Raw genomic sequence first — 20029 nt, 5'->3', positions numbered from 1 at the left:
TTACTGAGTACACTTTTTTTACAAAATATTTTATTGACAAATTTGTTACCAGCTTGTACAGGCAGCTCATAAAGAGTGCAATAGTTTCCATATAAAAGCAACTCTGTAATAAACAAACAGCCATTGTTCATTGTTCAAAACACTTCCTTCAATGGAATAACAAGGTTGTCTAAGTGAACATGAAACGGGAACATCTCAGCCCATGGGGAGCAGAAGTTGTGGGCATCTGACTTGAATAAACAATGATTTCTTTTTCCATCATTGTATTAAATACACTGTTTCTGTCTTGTTGAAATATGTCAGTACATTAATACAATGATTTCTTGAGTGATTCAATTTTAGATTTTCGACACATGATTAGTATCAATATAAATACCATTATCATCAGATGCTAATAAAGGGGTTATGCTTGTGCTTTATGTGTGTGAGTATATTTTCTTAAATTTAATTAAAATGACCCCAAGACAGAATATGTCATTGATAGACTAACATTATAGTCTTGTGTTTTTTTCAACATCTTTGCTCATCACGTCGTCTTCTTTGAATCCTGGGTTGTCAGCTCCCATGCAAATGTTTGCTGAAGGCTTCTCTGTGATGTCTGATTCCTGTATTGGGTTAAAAACATATTATATTTATAACACCAAATTTTTGTTTATTTTGGAGAGGGTTGCTGATATGTTCTTCCTTTGTTTGTTAGGGGGTAAGCATCATACCTTTGACTTATTGCACCAGCTGAAGCAGATTAAGTCATTCTTCCTCACAAACAGCTCTGAGTTCATCTTGTCTTGCTTACATCCACCTGTATATGTATAAAAAAAATACATACTCCCTCGATTTTATCCTTGTTTTGATATAATTGAAATACCATAATATTATGGACTAGATTTCTGCAGTGCTTAAAGTAAAGACTAAAAAGTAATATCTCACCTGTGATCACGCTCACAAGCAGGCCAGACACAATTGTGGTCAGAACGCCCAACAGAGAAAAGTAGACGTAAGACAGAGAGTACCAGGTGTCTGCTAAAGGAGGCCTATAACTGAAATGAACAAAAATCACTCATTTTAATATACTTAGACTATATATAAAAATTTATGTTTAAAGCAGACAACTGTTTTCAACTGTTGACAACTGTGTTATGATGATCTAATGTTGGCAGTGTTTGTTTTATGTGTGACTCCTCCCACCAGAGGATGGCTGTGGGTTTTTTCCCCTCTCTCTTAGGAGGTGGACACCTGGGCGTGCCTGGTAGTTGGGTGGAGTCTCTTCCTGTCCTTGGATTAGATAATTGGCTAATCACCTCCCGTACTTAACTACCAGATGACAGCCACCTGGCCCCCTCCTCTCTCTCCTAACCTCCACCATCCAACAAAGAACCTGTGTTTTGATTCGTTGCTGTGTAGAGTTTCTTTGACAAAGTGATTTGCAAGTATAACCTCGTGTGTGTGTCTGGCGTTAGTACCTCAATTTTGTAAATAGCTGTAAATAGATTTGTCAAGTAGCAATCGTGTATTTTGTTCACCTTGTATATATCCTTCACTGCAGCAGCCTAGTAGGCGTGAGAAGCCATTTTTGTTGATTACGTTTTCTCCTGTTTTTCATTTACTTTTTCATTTTTCATTTACTTCACTTTTTTGTACAAAAAGTACAAACTTCCAGAGAAGTTTGTACTTTTTGTAGTTGATTCGTGAGGTTTAATTATGCCTTTTTAGACAGCTATTAAACAGCTGTTGTTGTTTTGTTTTTTTTTTTGTTAAATAAAAGTTTACTGTGATTTTTACTGTGTTGCTGAGTAGCAAAAGAAGGTTTTGCATCAGTCTTTTATGTAAAATGACTCACTCAGGCTCTGGGGTCAGAGTCACTGGACTGGTCCAGGGAGTTATTGTTGTATAGTTTTGGCCTATTGTGTTGTTGCAGCCTGCAGTGGTGAGTGGAAGAGGATTTGTCTTTTCAGCTGTTGGTGGGTAAATCTGGCCTCCGATCCCCACCCACAGAGTCAACACTAGACCAATGATCATTCCCACAAGTCCTCCCTGAAAAGTAAATATGAACACAGTGAACTACTTTCTCTAGGACGTCACATTTTTATTACTTTGGCAATATATTTTTTTTATGTGTTATCAGGTTGTGCAGTTGTGCTAGTAGAAGTCTGAGGGCAAGGAAATACTCACTATTGAGTTTGATGTGCGAAAAAACATGCCTAATAGATAGAGACCAAGGAGCGGTCCGCTTATCATGCCAAATATAGAAAGAGCAGCCTGAAAAGAAAAGGGGGGGGGAAAAAGACAAGAAAAGAAAAAAGTAGTTTACCCTGTAGTTTGCAACTTTCATCTCATGGTGAAGCTGAAGAGCAATAAATGACTGCAGTAGTTTGTGTTCATGGTGATTCAGATTACCTGCAGGACGCTTCCCATCAGGGAAGCTACTCCAGCCATTCCAATACACACTCCTCCAAAGAAAACACCTGCGAGTAGAAAAATATAAAAGATCCAGCTTACAACGTTCGCAGTGCAAATTCAGTTGTTCAGATAGGCAACATGTTTTACAGTTTTCTAGAACAAATGTTATTATGGTTATGCACACTTAACTCTGTTTAAAAGCAAATGTTTATTTGGTTTTTTTTTCTTCATATAATTCAATTTATCATCATAACTTATGGAAAAATAAGTCCACAAAGGTGATGTGAGGCCAGTAGAAATCATGTTTTTTTCCTACCATAAATGATTTAGCACTTTAAAATGGACTGCAAGGAACAAGATCATTGTGACCTTGCGCAAAAACAGCATATTGATCCATACTAAAAACTGTCTGTATGACATAAAGAAGAAAAAGATAAGCTATGTGCTGCAAAAATATTTTCATAAATGAACGACCTACACCATAATTACACCTTCTGAAAACAGTAACAGTACCGACTGTTCTGTTAGGTCTGTTAATATAAATGATTAACAATTGTTTTTTACGACTTCATGACTTGTCTGTTTGCTGAATTGACAAGACTTCCTTTGTTCAGAGGTATTACGCAGGCTCAAATGATTATCTATGATATATTTCTAATCATTTCATAAGTTATATGGAGGAAATGCTTTGAATCCTTTGCTTAAAATAGCAAGATAAGATTGTTATCTCGATGTCACTTGCTCTCTTGCAATCTCAAAGGGTCTGGGATAATAGGAGTCTGAACAGTTGTTAGTGACTACTTATAAACAAAGAGCTGTAAAGTCTTATTATTAAGCTGCGTTATTACAGACACGATGAAGCTTTTATTCGGGGTTTTCAATTCAATTCACTTTAATTAATATATATATAGCGCCAAATTGCAGCAACAGTTGCTTCAAGGCTTTTTTGGACTATTTTGGAAGTTTTTTGTTTCTGCAACTTACTCAGGCCCATGTTCATCCAGCTCACTTGCTTCTGTGTGAGGTCTTTGTACACTGGTAGAATAAAGTCTTCTACCGTGACAGCAACTAGGGCATTAATGCTGGAAGACACTGTGCTGAAAAATATACAAAGGTAAGCTTTTAGACTTGGAACACAACAGTCAGGCTGATGCATTTAAAATGATAATTACACACAGAGAAGCTAGTTTCAGGAAACAGATGGTACTTTATGGCATTATCTATGTCTAGTAATGCAAATGCAAAAATATTATCCTGTTCACTACTTAGTGACTTTTTCTCAGGCAGCAACAAAGGCAGTTCTTTTCTAAGAATGTTAATTTATCAGGTCTTGATCCCTGCACAGCTCTAAAATAACATGTTTTTGCATGTCTAAGGCTCTCACCTCAGGGTACCACTATATGCTGCAGCCACAAACAGGCCTGGAATTCCAGGGAAGTCTGCCAGAATATCCATCACAAGGTATGGGAACAGCTGGTTGATAAATATAACCCATGTTTTGTTACACATAATGCTTTGTTGCACAATAAAAGGAAAGGTGGTGAGGACTAAAGAGAAAACTGCAGGTTTACTTACTTGGTCAGGGGTGGCAACATCACCGTTTGATAGTGGATCACAATTCTTGTAAATGGAGTACATGGTGAGACCAGAAAACATAGCCAGAGTTACAGTTATCCACAAGCCAACCATATTCACATACAGAGACCTGAAAGATGAAAAAAGACATGTCAGCACATAAAATTTTGCTCAGACTCAGCAATGTACTGTTTGTATTGAATTACAGGAACGCTCACATTTTGGCATGTCCCAGGGTTTTGCAGGAGATATAACGCTGCACCTGGGACTGGTTGATTGCGTAGATTGCCGTCCACATTATGCTACCGCCAACTACTATGCTCCAGAAAGTATGTCGTTTCAGGGGATCTGGATCAAAACTGTGATAGAAATGTCAATAATATGAAAATATATTGAAGGTTAACTTTGAGGACTTCAGCAACACAAACCTCTAACGTGGAATGGCATATAGAAGCCAATTAGCAGGCTTCCCATCCATGATATTTATTTTTGGATGCAAAATATTTTTAGTAAATTTCCTTGGAATTAGTAATCACAGTTTATGTGATTCAAAAACCCTGCCCGTTTTTTATTGTAAAATAAACTCACTCACTATTGGACATAAGTCTGCTTGTGTACTTACTCAAAAGCTTGTAGTCGGCCTCCTTCACCAGCATCTTCCCAAATCTTTGTCAGGCCTCCCTGCAGTACAGCTCCTCTAGCTATAACAGCCACAAAACCTGCCAGCATGACCACCATCTGAAGCACATCTGTCCAGATTACTGCTTTCAGACCACCCTGAAGTAAACATTGATGTTAGAGTAAGCGTCACATTGTAAAGGTTTTTTGCAGAATCTGTCGAGCTGATTCCTTAGTAAGAGTCACAATAATGTTTGGATGTGTACAATTATTAATAATCAAGGAGCCAATAACTTTATTTTCAGTCATATGTAAGTGAAAAACTGCTTATTAAAACCTCAATGAACCAAAACGTTTATCATTAGAAATACGATACCATACCACCTTTATTTATAAAGCACTTTAACATAAAACCAGAGTTCACAAAGTGCTGTACATGCTAATAGCATAAGTAAAGAAAATTAAACACAACAGAGGAAGAGCCAGACGGCGAGCCACACACACTGGCGCCATCTTGAAACTTAAAACCAGCTGAAAGCATCCTCTGGCGTAACAACGTTTTCAGTTCATGCTTCTCTAAAACAACTAGTTAAATAAATATAATACTTTTTTACATTAGATGGTACCAACCAAAGTGCAGTAGATGATGCACACCACTCCCGTAGCCACCAACACTCCCCACAGATCCAGTCCAGTGACTGAGTAATAAGAAATAAGCTTCATTATGGTTCTGTCTGCATCCTTTTTTTTTTTTTTCAGTTTTTGGGTTTTGGTTGTTTTTCTAAATAAACCTTTATATAGGATAAACATGAAAGAATCATTAGTATATTAACTCAGGACTAATATTCCACTAAGAAGAAGTAGAAGTTTTATGAGCAGGTGACAGTTTAGTGAGGCTTAAAGCTAAAAGTCCTTCAATTATCAAGATGTGTTTTATGAGGTTTTTGGCTTACTTTGATTTAGAGCAAGAGCTGGAGCATAGATAACCAAACCGGTATACAGTGCCTGAGGAAAAATGTCACCATTAGCTGATTACATGGAAAAACAACAAGCATATATTTTATATTAATGCTTTCTTGGAAGTGGAAGAAACAGGTTTACATAAAGTCAAACAGAAAAAAACAGCAGGTGCTGTTTTCATTTTACCTTTAACATTTTAATCATTGGTGTTTCCTCAACTTTTCATTCCTAAATAATTTCAGTTTTAATAGTCAAAATTCATAAAGTAATTGATCATATATTTAATCATTTTAAACTCTTTGCTTACCGTCTGGACGATGTACATTGATGTCCCAATTATCCGAATGGGGCGGCTGAATCGCAACTCCAGGTACTAGAAATGAAAACGAACCCTGGATATCAATAGAAGGATCTTTTGGTCCACAAATTTGCTAGATTGCTGTACTGTGTACTGTATTTTTTAAAAATAAAACTTCCAAAAAAATCCTTTAGATATTTCTTTGCATACTATGTTGGAATCACTTTTAACAAGTAATGAGTAACCTGTAATGAGTAACCTTCATTAACCAGCACCAAGCTGTGTACATTATTTTTGTTGTTTGCTTTATTGATCTTTGGCATTTTAAGTTATTTCCTGATTCATATGTTCACCAGTGTTTCTACCATCTCCCTACCTCATAGGCACTGGTGACCCCCAGTCGGTAGAAAAGAGGAACAAAGAGCTCAGCACTGATTGCAGACATGATAGCATAGGCGAAGCCAAAAATCCAGAAAGCAGATCCAAACCGGTAGGACTCAGCAGGTGTACCAATGACTGTGATGCCAGACATAAAGCTGGCAGTGAGCGACATGGCAACTGGCACAGCTGTCATTTGCCGTCCACCCAGTAAGAACTCCTCGCTGCTAGCCTCCTTGCGACCTCGGAAAGCCTGGAATAGGCCAACGCCAGCTGCCAGCAGAATTATTCCAGCAAACACCACATAATCCCACACAGAGAAAGTTGCCACTGGACCTCCTGTACCCACCATGGTTGATTCAGTAGGAGAAGCAAAGGGTCTTCCTTTGACACACAATATTGAACTTCTGTCAGAATTCAATAACTTTCAATCTTGCAAATATAGTCCTTCCCCTTTAAATTATCCTGAAATTGCCCTTAAATCCAGTTGACATGCAGTGCATTTCAGAATCAATTGTCAGAAATTTAAATCCGCTGCGTAGTGGAAAAGTTATAGCTTGACCTCCTCAGATTTTACAAGAGTTTTCTTGGTTTTAGTCTTCAATTATTTGCAGCTTAGCCACTTTAACTATAAGAAAACTTTCTTCGATGGATGAGAACATTGAGGTAGTTCAACTGTCTCCCTTGTTGTTGACAGAAATCTGGTCCACTCTGGTGGTTCCTAGTGACTATAAAGATTAGTTCACTTTAGTTAATAATATATCAAGGCCACTACACTAAGTAGTAAAGCCTTCTGTATTTTTCCTAATTGTAAAAACTGATGAGCCTCTAGTGTGTCTTCTTTTATGACACATTATCATGTGGTGTATTCTTTTCGGACAGAAAATAATGTTATTATGGTGTCACTTCTTATTAAAAAGAAATGACATGTTGACACACCTATGAGGAGTCTGTGTGCAACTCATGGTTATTCAGTATTTATTGGTCATGTTAAGAATTTCAAGAGGAGGAATGTGGGTTAAATATTTTGGGTTTTCTGACATTGTGTTTTATTTGCCATACATGTCATATGTGATTGCTAATCCCTTACTTAGCATTTCAGTATTTGATTATCTCTCCAGTAATGCATAGAAAGGCACAAAAGTCACACATCTAGTGTCAGTGAAAAGCATAGCTACAGCAAAAAAAACTGCACACTAGAGAGAAAAAGTAAGTGTAATCATTTGCACTTGCTAGTTCATTAAATATTAGCGGTTTCATGGATGGTTTCATTCAAGACGTCTTTTATGAGAGAATCAGTTACTCTAAATTCTTAAAAAGTTAATGTAAAATTCACTGTTTATGTATGTGCATTTGAACAATAGCTGGGGAGAACGAATGATCAGTTTAAGGTGGAAGCTAACATTGTATTTTACTGTTCAAATGTTCAATGTATCGTAATCATCTTGTGAGCAATATTCCTGGTCACTGATAAACTAAATGATGACAGCAGGTTAACCATGTACATATACTTTAATGGTAACTGTAATTAGAGCAAAAACTTTTACTCTAAAAAAAACAAAACCTTTTGACTAAAATGAAAAAGAAATCAGTATATCCAGCTCCTGCTCTGTACTTCTTTGTTGTCTAATATTTTTATATTTGCATTGATCTTAGTGGGCTACAGATACACAGAAACACAACAATGGCATTCAAAACAGTTGCAAAATCACTTAACGTGTACGAGACTTTGACTATGTTCGACAATCATTAAACTAAATTACAGATAAGGAGACACAAAGTGAAGGTGAGAATTGCACTCACTGTTTTTTTTTAAAGATGTTATCATCAGGAATTCATTCTCTCTATCTTTACAGTAACCTTTGCTTTAGTAATACAAAATCGGGTTGTATAACCCTTTTTGATTGTGTTGTACCAGTGTCATCTCTGGACTGTGACTGTTGAGTGTTTTGAGCGACTCACATTGTTGCATGTTTTTTGGTGTCACTTTAACACTGCCGGTGTGCAACTCTGCATTATGAGAAGTTTTCAAGTTAATTTTTACATAAATGAGTAACAGATTGGCTTGTTTGGTAAAGAAAACATCTCGGGTTAAAATTTGAATGGCCCTCTAATAAAAAAAAAATGCGTTCTTTAAAGCAGAAAATAAGCTTTTTGTGTGTTTTGTGACATCTAGTGTACAGTAGCTTAGACTACTTTGCACAGAGCCACATGGCTAATGCACGAACTTTGTTTACCAAGGAAATCATTATTCATGTAATCCACATAATGGACTGAAAATTCAACAGATCGTTTTTTGTCACAGATAGATAACATGCAGTTTATGTAAAGATAGATTAAGATATGTTTGTATAAATACTGCTTAGCAGAGATGTTTGGACTCAGAGCATCATTAGGCCTGAAAGTGCCCACATCTATCAAGCAGGTGACTCATGCATACAGAGGGTAAGAAAATAATATTCAAGAAACCAAACCTCTGATCTCTCTTGTATGTTGTTGACTGGTCTCTTTACCTTTTCTTCCCAAACAGGACCAAAATAGACTAAGATTGACTGAGACACATAACATGGAGGTTACAGTGTTCAACTGCTGGCTCTTTTTTCTGATGTTTAGCCCTGCTGTTCCCATGTGTTTGCCCACTGATTTCACCCTGTATGTGGAAAAGCCAGAATGTGAGTTCTGTGTTGCAATAAACACAACCATCTGCATGGGATTTTGCTACTCAAGGGTATGTATGTCTAATGTTAAAAAAAATGAAAAAGAAAAAAAGTCTACATGTTGTTTTTGGTTATTGAAAACTGGAAGTGCTTAGTAAATAATCGTTTTTCCATATCAAAAATTATATGACAAGAAATATGAAACAAAATATTAGAAAGAGATATCTAAAAGGTAGTAAGAATATGTGATTTTTGGCATATTTTTACATAGTTTTATTTAGTTTTATTTTAGCATTTTTTTTTACATAGTTTTATAAATGCTTTGGAGACTTTATTTAGATGTTGGATGGGCTTTACACTGAAAGCTTACAATTTCCTTTGCGGTTTTAATGTTGTAAATTACTAAGAAATTTTTAAAAAAGCTGGCAAAAAACCCCAAAAAAAGGCACTTCATAATTTGTCTATTGCAAATATTCGACATAAATAAATAAATACATATCAAGACAGACTTCTTATTAGCCAATGTTATCAGACTTTAAGCTAGATAGTCACATAAAAAAATATTTCCAGCACTTTTTCCCCAATGTTATCTAGATTCTATGTAATCGTCATTCGTTTAGTTTGATCTCTGTGCTTATATGTGATAACCAGGACAGCAACATGAGGGATATTCTTGGCCCACGTTTCCTTGTCCAGAGGGGCTGCACCTATGATAAGGTTGAATACCACACTGCTATTCTGCCTGGCTGTCCCATTGAAGCCAACCCTGTCTTCACCTACCCTGTGGCTCTCAGCTGCCACTGCAGTGCATGCAGGACTGACACTGATGAGTGCGCACACAGAGCCAGCATGGATGGAACAAAGTGTACCAAGCCTGTTAGGCGTATCTACCCATATCCTGGCCACAGCAACTATGTTATCCCTTTTTGACTCACATGTTCTTGTTCCCATAACAAGAACACTGTTTTAGTTGTGGAAGTACATGACATCCATATTCTGAGAAAAGACAAGCGTCATCATATACTGTCAGATCTGTACCGTCTGTACCTTTCCCAATTGTACCAGCTTTTTAAATTCTGCCTTTGTTAGCCAATATGTCTGTGCTGCAGGCTTGCTTTTAACTTTACAATGAGGGTTGATCCTAGTGCACTTTTCCTGTTTTCAGCATCGTTATATATCCATTTGTACTCTCTTGTGAGCGTGACTCTCAGACTTATTGTGCTCGGAAAAGGGCAGTCTGATTACAACTGAATTAAAGTCTCTAAATAGCTCTCTGACTAAGCAGTACTTGACTTAATCACATCCTGTGTAAGACTTTAGCTTTCTGTTTACTACACAAGGCCATGACACTCACAACATCACTGACTATATTTACCTTGATAGTCATTCTGGAAAACCACGACTTGTTGACACAACTAAAGCTGTTTCCAAAAAAGTTATGACATTGTGTAAAATGTCAATGTGATAATTTACAAATCATTTAAAGCCCATATTTAACTGAAAACATTCAAAAGAAAGCATAAATGGTAAATGGCCTGCATTTGTGTAGCGCTTTACTTAGTCCCTATGGATCCCAAAGCACTTTACACTACATTCAGTCATCCACCCATTCACACACTGGTGATGGCAGCTATATTGTAGCCACAGCTGCCCTGGAGCACAATGACAGAGGCGAGGCTGCCAGACACTAGCGCCACCGGGCCCTCTGACCACCACAAGTAGGCAATGGGTGAAGTGTCTTGCCCAAGGACACAACGACCGAGATTGTTGGAGCCGGGGCTCGAACTGATTACAAGACGAACTGCCAACTCTTGAGCCACGATCACCCGAGCATAAGGAATAAGGAAGCTGATGGTGAACACTTTAGGAAACTTCTAATAACTGTTGAGGTTAATTTGTGACACAATTGGGCATGAAAAATGCATCCCAGAGTATTCTAGAAGTAAAAGTGGTGATGGGTTCTTACACTGTGAGTCATCAGTATATCTTTCTTTTTCTTAATTGCTTATCCAGTTCAGGCACCATTAATACTCAACGCCCATACAGGTCTTGCAACACCGTCCTAACATGAAGTCTTTTTCGGGGTAAGCCAAAACAAAACAAAAAAGCTAAACCAGAGTCTACATATGTTCCAAAAGAACGCCTTAATGAAAGAAGTGACTGGGAGCTAATGTGGTAAGCCTACAGTCTATTACCATTGACCCACTAAAACCATTTTAATTATTAAACAAAAATATTGTCACCTTTAAAAGATTTGCAAACTTTTGCATTTGGTTTTTATTGACAGTTTATAGAGACAAGGGTTAAATGTCTTGTCCTTGAGGTTGTTAAAATACGTTACTAGATTTTTTTGGAAACAATATAACTAGAAGACTCAACAAAACCAAATTTAATGTGTGACTTTGTCCACTGTAACTATCAGTTTGATGCAGTGTTTATATGTGTATTTTCCAGTGCACAGTGGAAATTTTGGGGGACAGCCGCAGCTTATTTATAGCTCAGCAATTCAGAGTGTGAGAATGCATGATAAGTCTTTCATGTGGAGCTCTTTGACATTTCTCTTTCATGATCTTATATTCAGTCTTTACATATATAACAGGCTTTCTCTTTTTTCTGATAGCTTCTGTTTAAAATGTCTTTGCACTGATGGAAGTTTTTTTATTGGCTCTGCAGCCCTCACTGATTTCAACACTTTACAACATTTTAAAGAGAAGTGAGTATAACATGAACTACAAAAGAAGTCCTGTGACCTAAAAGCCAACAAAACATCTGATTTAAAGACCTTTAAAGGCTGTTTCTCACTTTTATTCATCAACATAACCCCTTATAAGAAGTTTAACTACACTAATGGTTGACATGATTATGGTGTTTCAAATCTTGAAGTAACCTTGGAGCATTTTGAATTTTGGGGTAAGAACAGGATATGACGCTCTTATCTCTATGAAGGGAAAACAAGGAAGTGGGACACGTTTACACAACAATGACACAGGTGTTCTGAGCCACTAGTCGGCTTTGAGCTTGTACAGCTTCCCACAACCTGATACTCTGTTTAACCTTGCAAAAAGTCAGCTGACAAAATGGCGCAGTGTTATCCATTTTGGGATGAGGCATTTCAGTGTCCTGACTTTGTCACTAAATATGAAATATTGTGCTACATATGCTCCCACTCCCACCCCTCCTAATTTTGATGTGTTGAGAAGGTAAAATGTTTTTATCACATAGAGTTATCTTTGTTAGTATTAAAAATTGACCAGACATGACTCCAGAATAATCAGTCTGGTATGGCACAATGGTCTGATGTGCTTGGCTGAAAATTTGTAGTGGTGTAGTTTTGAAAACCTGAATACCCTAACGGATAAAAGCATGGAATTTGCCTCTGTCAGCATTCCAAAGCAACCAGCTATGTTGTGCACATACCGATTACGCGTTCATTCAGACAAACCATAAAGTTTTGCTTGTGTTGTGTTTATTCAGCTAGATAAAATGTGAGAACTTTTTGTAGCAATGGAATCACCAGTGGGTCCAGGAAAAGTCATTGGTGGTTGGTCTGCTTGTCAAACACTTCAGTTTAGTATAAAATTAGATTGCAAAGGTTGTAGAATCAGTCACTCTGTTCAGACCAATTCTTAAAACACATTTGTACAGAAATAGGTTTATGTGATGTTGTCTTTTTTTCGTCTTTTTATCTTCATTCAACTGTTTTGAGCATGATGAAAGAAAGTATTATGATTTGTCCTAGTGACCTTTTCCACTGACTTGCTCCTCTATTCTAAATTTACTTCTCGTTCCAAAATGACTTTGTACTTATTCTGTGAAATATCTTTATTCGTGCTATAGATATTACATATCCCCCTGACTTTGGTGATTCCTTAAGCTTTTCTTTCTTCTTATAATATAGTTTCACATCACGTTGCCTGTATAAAAGACTGTGGATTTTCTATATTACAGGTTCTCAGAAAAACTATTTTTTATTTGTTTCAATAACGCTAATATGTCTGATTGAACTTCACATTTTTAACAACACTGAGTGACCAGATGATCATCACTAGGGCATGTTGTTACAAGTTATTACAGTGAACAGTGAGCAGAGAAGAAATGACTATATAGTGGTTACGAAAGAGACAATCGCTTGCCAAAATTGACATGACATGCAAGGTATATGCACCTCCCACTATTATTTTTTTGGCTGTAGGTGTTAGAGGTAAACGACTTCCTGGTTTGGGGATGTGTCCACAACTTTAAAGCCTCTAGATCTTTCACTCCGGAATTTTCCAAATTATGTGGTTAAAAAATACATTGTAAAAACCTGAAGCCTTGTCTGTAGAATGCACTGCTCTGACTAAAACCGGGAAACATTCCTTTGAGTAATTTGATATGCTGTCTTGTGTCTCTCATTTAAACTTTAAGGCCACGTTTATTTTACCATAAAGAAAAACTTTTATGACTATAATATGGGTTTATTGATGAAGATACCTTTTCTTCATCAGCAAATTATGACTCTGTATCTGATTCATCCAGCTGGACACAGTCAGACCTGCTCATCACAGCATGTTCAACCTATTCTAAGACTGATAAGAGAAAGGGGTACATTTTCCCACCCACAGCTATCTTGCTGAAGGGAAGTAAAGAGAAAATCCTGACCGTGAGTGGCAATATTAGAAAATAGAAAGCAGAATTTATAAATATTTCAGTGCATGAGCTTTTATAAACAATTCATTATATTTGTTTTGAACTAATGATGCTTTTTATGTTCAACATCTTGATCTGCTCAGCAGAAAACAGTGGTTAATTGTGATTAAATAAAAGCAAGTTCAGTCATTTAAAGAAGCACCGTAGTTGCCCCTGGGTGCTAGAATAGAGTAGAATCGAATCGAATCGAATCAAATAACACCATTAGCAGTCGGACAGCACATTTCACAAATCTCAAAGCCATGGCGACTTTAATAGGATTAATCCACTTTTAACTTGAGATTATTCTGAGACATGGGGAAGGACTTCTTTACTAAGAATGGGGTAATCTCTCCCAACAAAGACCAGTTTTAAATAATCTAACAGTGAGGTTTTGGTTCTGAAAAACTGAATGTTTAAACTTAACAAAAAAATAGCTTCTTTCTTTTTGGGCTTAAGCAGTGTAAAGCTGTAATTGGTGAATCAGCTAATGATTGATGTATCTACCTTCCAATCAAAATAAAGTAACAATATAGAAACTTGTGATTGGCTTTAAGTCAAGCGGCAGTCAGATAAGCGCCAGCCCCTTAAAAAAAGCCAGTGGAAAATTCCAGCTACTCTGACCCTCAGCTTTATTAGTGCTTCAACTAGCGGAAGAGACAGAAGTACTGACTATTCGCTCGAAACAATCAAACAAGAACTACTGCGAGATCATTTATTTGGTAAGTTGATCCGTAATAATCTATATTCAATTAGTTTAGAAATGGTTTTAAATTCACTGCTTGATTCTTTGTCTCCAGTTTATTCGTTATTTCTCATAATGTTGACGAATGAATGGGCGTCTCAATGACAGTAGCCTTCAAAAGCCACTTTCTTTATGTGGAACTGAAAACAATGCGGTAGTCAATATCTTTTTTTTTTTACCCAAAGCGTGTATTATAAATAGTATAAACTCCATTGGCCAGTGCATTTTTTTTTTATTATATTTTTTAATGCAATTAAAATGCTCGGTAGAGGGATATATTTGCATGGAAACGCCATCTCGTATATTTGCATCGATATTATCCCTCGTAACTCACATTCATACAAAGTATCTATATTTTATGCCTCGGCCTTCAGAAAGAGTTACTTAGAAATTCAGCAGTAGCCGCCAGATTTGAATCTTAACTTTATGAAAGACGGTTACGCCCATATATGGAGTGCGGTATGTGAGCTTAAACACGCCCACGGGTTGCACTACTCATAGCGCAAGTATAGCACATCCGCTGCATCATGGTCTTGTGACTGTGCGGCACATAGATAACCTAAAGTCCCTCGTGGGTGGAATAAGCTTCTCTGTAAGGTCTGTGACTACTTGGAAACCTACTTAGTAACTCCCTTTGCTTTCTCTGTCTAGGACTCTGCTCATTCACCTCACTGAAGAACACCTGAACCTACATCACCTGATTTTTGCTTTTACTTTTTCATACATCTTCCTTTGTCACTCTTTCAAAGCTTTATCACTTTGTCATGTCTCAGCAGCAGATCAGGTAAGCTTCATGCACTATTTTATTCTGTGCATGTGTGGTCTAGTGGTACAAATGTTTTTTTTATTTTTATTTTATTTTTTTTATTATTATTTCATAATGATTAGATGAGCTTGGTGACTTATATTAGCATGATTTTTCTGCTTTTGTGTTTCATGTAATTGTAAACTGATTATCTTTGGAGTATAGCTTTTAGCCTTCTAAACAGTTTATAATCATAATCTGTCTTTCAAAATTATAAGAATAAACACAGCATCATTAAAGTTGTGACATTATTTATTTACTTATTTATTTTTATTTTGCTGTCTCTCTTTAGCCTCCCAGCCAAACTCATTAATGGCGGCATTTCTGGCATTGTTGGGGTTACTTGTGTCTTCCCCATTGACTTGGCAAAGACCAGGTTGCAGAATCAGAGACGAGGTCAGCAGGTCTACAAAAGCATGTGAGTATTTCTGCTTAATGTTGACTTAAGCAACACACAGCCCCCAGGTATTATACCTACCACGCCCTGGTGTAAGTCAGTGCTATTCATACTGATCTCACAATGACAGCTGTGCATTGAATTGTAATGACTATGTAGGTTTTAAGAAATTCCTCTCTAGTGAGGTCATTTTCCTCACTTTGCACTGCTTTATAGAGTGGAAATTTACTGAACTGCGTTCTCTTGTAACACTTAAATTTCCTTAGTCCACCCCCTGTTGTCTCAATGAACTGGCGTGTTTTGTCACACCGGTAATATTTACCTTGCTTTCTTCTGTAGGATGGACTGCCTTGTCAAGACAGTTCGATCAGAGGGATACTTTGGAATGTACAGAGGTAAGGCTTGTACATATTTAAATATTAAGAAGCAGTAGGATAGCAGAGGTAGAAGTTCTGCAAGAGGATTAAATATAGGAGAGGGTAAGCTCTCTGTTGTGAGGTTAACATTGATACGGTTACCACTGGCCACACTTGTTGTTTTAACAAGTACTGAGAGACTGCATTTTAGCTGTGTTTGGATGCTATCTATATATATATATATATATATATATATCTATCTCTCTTAGTCCAGTTGTAAAGGAGAAGTTGTCAAATGGTCTCATGCAAAGTATTACATTCACTGTAGTATAGTATGTAATATTGTACTTGTTAAAACAGAGAGCATATACTTTCATTATTAGTGTATCACTTAGAAAAGGAAACTAAGTCTGCAAAGAAATTGGAGACCTCTTAGTTTGGGTCTCTGTCTGTGTGAGGAATGTTTGTTTGCATCTGTGTTTTTCATATTACAGACTTGGGTCCCCCTGGGATATTGAAGGCTAGCCGATAAGGCGCAGCCACGCTGGAGGCAAATCATTAAATGGTTCTTACAATATTGCTCTATTTAAAACTCTAGGCTCAAGTTTTTGTTTTGCCATCTATTTGTTCTGTAATTTGACTTGTCAGTAACTACTTTGCTGTCTTCTTGCTGTCCTGTCAACTTTTGGATTATTGTTGTTTTCCAGACTATGAATTGTGTCTTTGCAGACTTTGGTTGAGCTTGCAAACAAATCTGTGGTGAACTAAAGATTAATTTTTTTGCATATGCAGTCCCACAGAACATTTAAGTTTGCTCAAAGTCTTCACACGCATAGTCAAGGACTCAGTCTGTCCTTTCTCTAATGTTTTTTTTAAATTTTATTTTATCTGTCATCACTAACCTACTCACTGACATGCATCCTGTCACTAAGATCTATTTCCTTTCTTGAAGTCTTCTCTACACAGTGTTGCTTGTTGTCACACCCTGATTCTGTTTATTTCATAGATTTCGTGTTTGCATCTTCCTCTGCATCTTCATTGCCCTATTGTTCCTTATGTTGTGTTGTTATGCTTGTTTCTCATTTTCCTCCTGATATTTTGTTTACTACTTTCTTTTTTTATTTATTTATTTTTTTTTAATTGACATAATCCCCCTTCACAATTATTACTTAAGCTCAATTAAACTGAGTATATGTCTTGTCTGTGTGTAAATTAACTGTACAGTTAACTCTTTACATTCTGATGTTGTAATGATAGTGGTGGGGTATGTTTTTGTACATGTGCTGAATGGAAAACTGGATTCTGTCTTCAGTGCTAACTATTTTTTTTTTCCCCCTCAGGTGCTGCTGTAAATCTGACCTTGGTTACCCCTGAGAAGGCAATCAAGCTGGCTGCCAATGACTTCTTCCGGCACCACCTTGCCAAAGACGGGTAAGCATACTCTGTGAGAGGATCTTCTTGGAAATGGGCAATATGTATTTATTATTTTTAAAGGTGGTTTATTTAAAACATGTCTCACTCTTAACAGAAAGGGGCTGACAGTGTTCAAAGAGATGCTGGCAGGCTGTGGTGCAGGCATGTGCCAGGTCATTGTTACTACCCCCATGGAAATGCTCAAGATACAACTACAGGATGCAGGCAGACTTGGTAAGAAGCATGCAAAGCCCTTTTTAAATGCATCAGTGTCAGTAATTTACATTTATAGCTGTGTTCCTCATTTATAATTATATATATCTTATGTGTGTGTGGGTTTTTTTTTTTTTTTTTTTTTGTACAGCGGTCCAACAACAGAAACCAGTCATGATGACTCCCACAAAGCTTGTGGCCACTAATGCAGTGCTCAGTCGCTCTTACAATTCTGGCATGGTCATTTCTGCACCAAGAGCTGTGTCGGCTACACAGATTGCAAAAGAACTCCTCCAGACGCAGGGCATCCAGGGGCTCTACAAAGGTCTGGGGGCCACACTGATGAGGTAAATCACTTCTACCGCCACGATGAGAAGCTGTGTGTGAACCTGACAGGGCAGTTGAACTTCACCAGGATTTTAGTCTGAAAATATTTTGTTTACTTTCTTCCAGAGATGTCCCCTTTTCTATTGTTTACTTCCCATTGTTTGCTAATCTGAATCGCCTGGGCAAACCAAGTCCTGAGGCGTCGTCACCCTTCTATTGGGCCTTCCTCTCAGGCTGTGCTGCAGGATCCACTGCTGCGGTGGCGGTTAACCCCTGTGATGGTGAGTGGTGTTTTTATTTATTTTTGCTTTTTTTTTCCGCCCTAAGCTGGATCACCCAGTTGTCTCCTGTTGAATATTCTTAGCAACACTGGAATTTTAACAATCCCCCCCCCTGCTCTCTCTCCTTCTAGTGGTGAAGACCAGACTGCAGTCATTGAACAAGGGGGCTAGTGAGGAGACTTACAGTGGAGTGGTGGATTGTGTAAGGTATGACAGTGAATCATTTTTACAGTTGCATAAATTGCACGTCTTTTTTTTTTTTTTTTTCCTTTTCCTACCTTTGTGTGTATGAATAAACTCGTTCCTCTGTTTTGACAGTAAAATAATGCAGAAGGAGGGGCCTTCAGCATTCCTGAAAGGTGCCAGCTGCCGGGCTCTGGTCATCGCACCTCTGTTTGGCATTGTACAGGTTATGTACTTTGTTGGTGTTGGTGAATACATCCTTGACAACTCACCCCTACGCCTCTTAGGACCATGAGACCATATCATCTTGCTGACTAGCTATGCATGGGACCTGGTAGAAGACCTAGCTGCTACATGTATTCAGTTTACAGCAAGAAAAACAAGTAGACAGAAAGACCTATGATTTCACTATCTTTACGGTCAAAACGTGGTGTTGCACTTAAACCCTTTTGTTACTTGTTCAGTAGGCTGAAGCCAATGTTTGCGCTTGAAGCTGTTAGCTTTACTGCATTGGGGCCTCTCTTGACCCTAAACAGTTGTTTTGTTTCCCTCTGTGAGGGAAGGGAGCTTGCTTTCTTGATCACGACTTTTCTTTTTTTTTTTCTTTTTTTTCTAAAACTTGTTTTTGACGCTATTTAAAGTAGTTTGTTATGAGAGTTTGTAGTACTTTATTTATGTGTTGTTGTTTTTTTTTCCTTCTTTGCTGTCTCATGTTGCTGAGCCTTAATCTAGAAACAAAAGTCTGAAAGTTCACAGGGCCCAGTTTACACAACTTGCTGGAAAGGCTTTTTTTGTGAACTGCTTTGTGTACATGTTTACTTTAACTAATCATGAACCTTCCTAATGAAATTGGGACCATATGGCTTACCAAACCATAAGCTGTGTCCTACACTTGACATTAGTGCAGTAGTTGGTTAGTGCTATGTGAACTGTCATAAACTTGAGATGCAATCATGCACATTTTATGTTTGTCTACGTCCACACACACACACACACACACACACACACACACACACACTTTTTATATTTCATCTGAAATGTTATCCTGAAGGTCCTTTGTGATTCATGCCTTAACAAAGCAGTTTGAAATGTAGTTTTGATTCTGCAAGGCAAAATTGACAGAATATGAGCATTATTACAGTTACTGTGAGCTTATTTTTTAAAAGGAAAAAAAAGACTGTTACATACCAATGATTGTGATGGCTTTTTGTACTTGTGTATATTAATAAAAAACTTGAAGTACCCAGTCTGTACTGTTTGACTAAGTACTGAGGGCTATGAAGGTATTCTGAATAACTGCTGTAGTTCAGAACTATTGCTTTATGACATATTCATTAATGTAAACATACTACATTCGATTTTTCTAAATGTTCCTTTACGAAGAGTTTGTTCGACTCTGGCCTCCTGCTGACATCAGTGATTTCCTTAGTAAGGCTATCTCATGCACACACTCAATCGGAAGAAAGTTGACTTGTTTCAGAGTGAATGAACTGAGGGGGTGTACCAAGGCTCACCATAAACGTATTATACAAATCAAATATCTGGAATCCCAGATGCTGAAAATGAGAAGAACTAGTCCCTTGTTTTTAGTCAAATGACAGCCAGATATTGCAGCACACAGTGCTATTTTCTTCTCTGCACATTTGTACATTCATGCAATGCAGCTGCAGTTATTTCTGTTAAAAAGGCTGTCTGAATCTGATCCACACATTCAGGAAGCTTTACTACCAGGAGGGCATCAAATCACGGTTGAGCAAG

The 20029-nt window shown here is 37.4% G+C and overlaps 3 protein-coding genes across 3 annotated transcripts; 2 read left to right on the top strand and 1 right to left on the bottom strand.

The window, feature by feature from the left end:
- Positions 1-43: 43 nt before the first annotated feature.
- On the bottom strand, positions 44-7018 carry slc5a8l (solute carrier family 5 member 8, like). The gene is made up of 15 exons (XM_085275007.1): positions 6225-7018; positions 5858-5923; positions 5544-5595; positions 5221-5288; positions 4595-4749; positions 4191-4331; positions 3973-4102; positions 3782-3870; positions 3382-3494; positions 2395-2462; positions 2170-2256; positions 1838-2031; positions 928-1037; positions 714-799; positions 44-605 (listed from the first exon to the last, which is right to left on the bottom strand). The coding sequence occupies exons 1-15, from the start codon at positions 6576-6578 to the stop codon at positions 492-494; spliced, it is 1827 nt and encodes a 608-aa protein (XP_085131133.1). The 5' UTR covers positions 6579-7018; the 3' UTR covers positions 44-491.
- Positions 3175-10153, top strand: tshba (thyroid stimulating hormone subunit beta a). The gene is made up of 5 exons (XM_085275009.1): positions 3175-3511; positions 3774-3858; positions 8596-8671; positions 8757-8954; positions 9535-10153. Exons 4-5 carry the CDS (start codon positions 8793-8795, stop codon positions 9811-9813), a joined length of 441 nt encoding a protein of 146 aa, XP_085131135.1. The 5' UTR covers positions 3175-3511; positions 3774-3858; positions 8596-8671; positions 8757-8792; the 3' UTR covers positions 9814-10153.
- Positions 10154-14117: 3964 nt separating this feature from the next.
- Positions 14118-19513, top strand: slc25a55a (solute carrier family 25 member 55a). The gene is made up of 10 exons (XM_085275001.1): positions 14118-14273; positions 14948-15080; positions 15394-15519; positions 15838-15893; positions 17195-17285; positions 17383-17501; positions 17632-17827; positions 17934-18088; positions 18220-18295; positions 18407-19513. Exons 2-10 carry the CDS (start codon positions 15061-15063, stop codon positions 18564-18566), a joined length of 999 nt encoding a protein of 332 aa, XP_085131127.1. The 5' UTR covers positions 14118-14273; positions 14948-15060; the 3' UTR covers positions 18567-19513.
- Positions 19514-20029: the final 516 nt, after the last annotated feature.

Source organism: Mchenga conophoros, linkage group LG5 (assembly GCF_057382185.1).
Source record: "Mchenga conophoros isolate Kocher_MC1m ecotype Shallow Benthic linkage group LG5, M_conophoros_male_GT1.1, whole genome shotgun sequence".
Taxonomy (NCBI): Eukaryota; Metazoa; Chordata; class Actinopteri; order Cichliformes; family Cichlidae; genus Mchenga; species Mchenga conophoros.
Note: the sequence above shows the minus strand (reverse complement) of the source record. Positions and strands in the feature narration are given on the sequence as shown.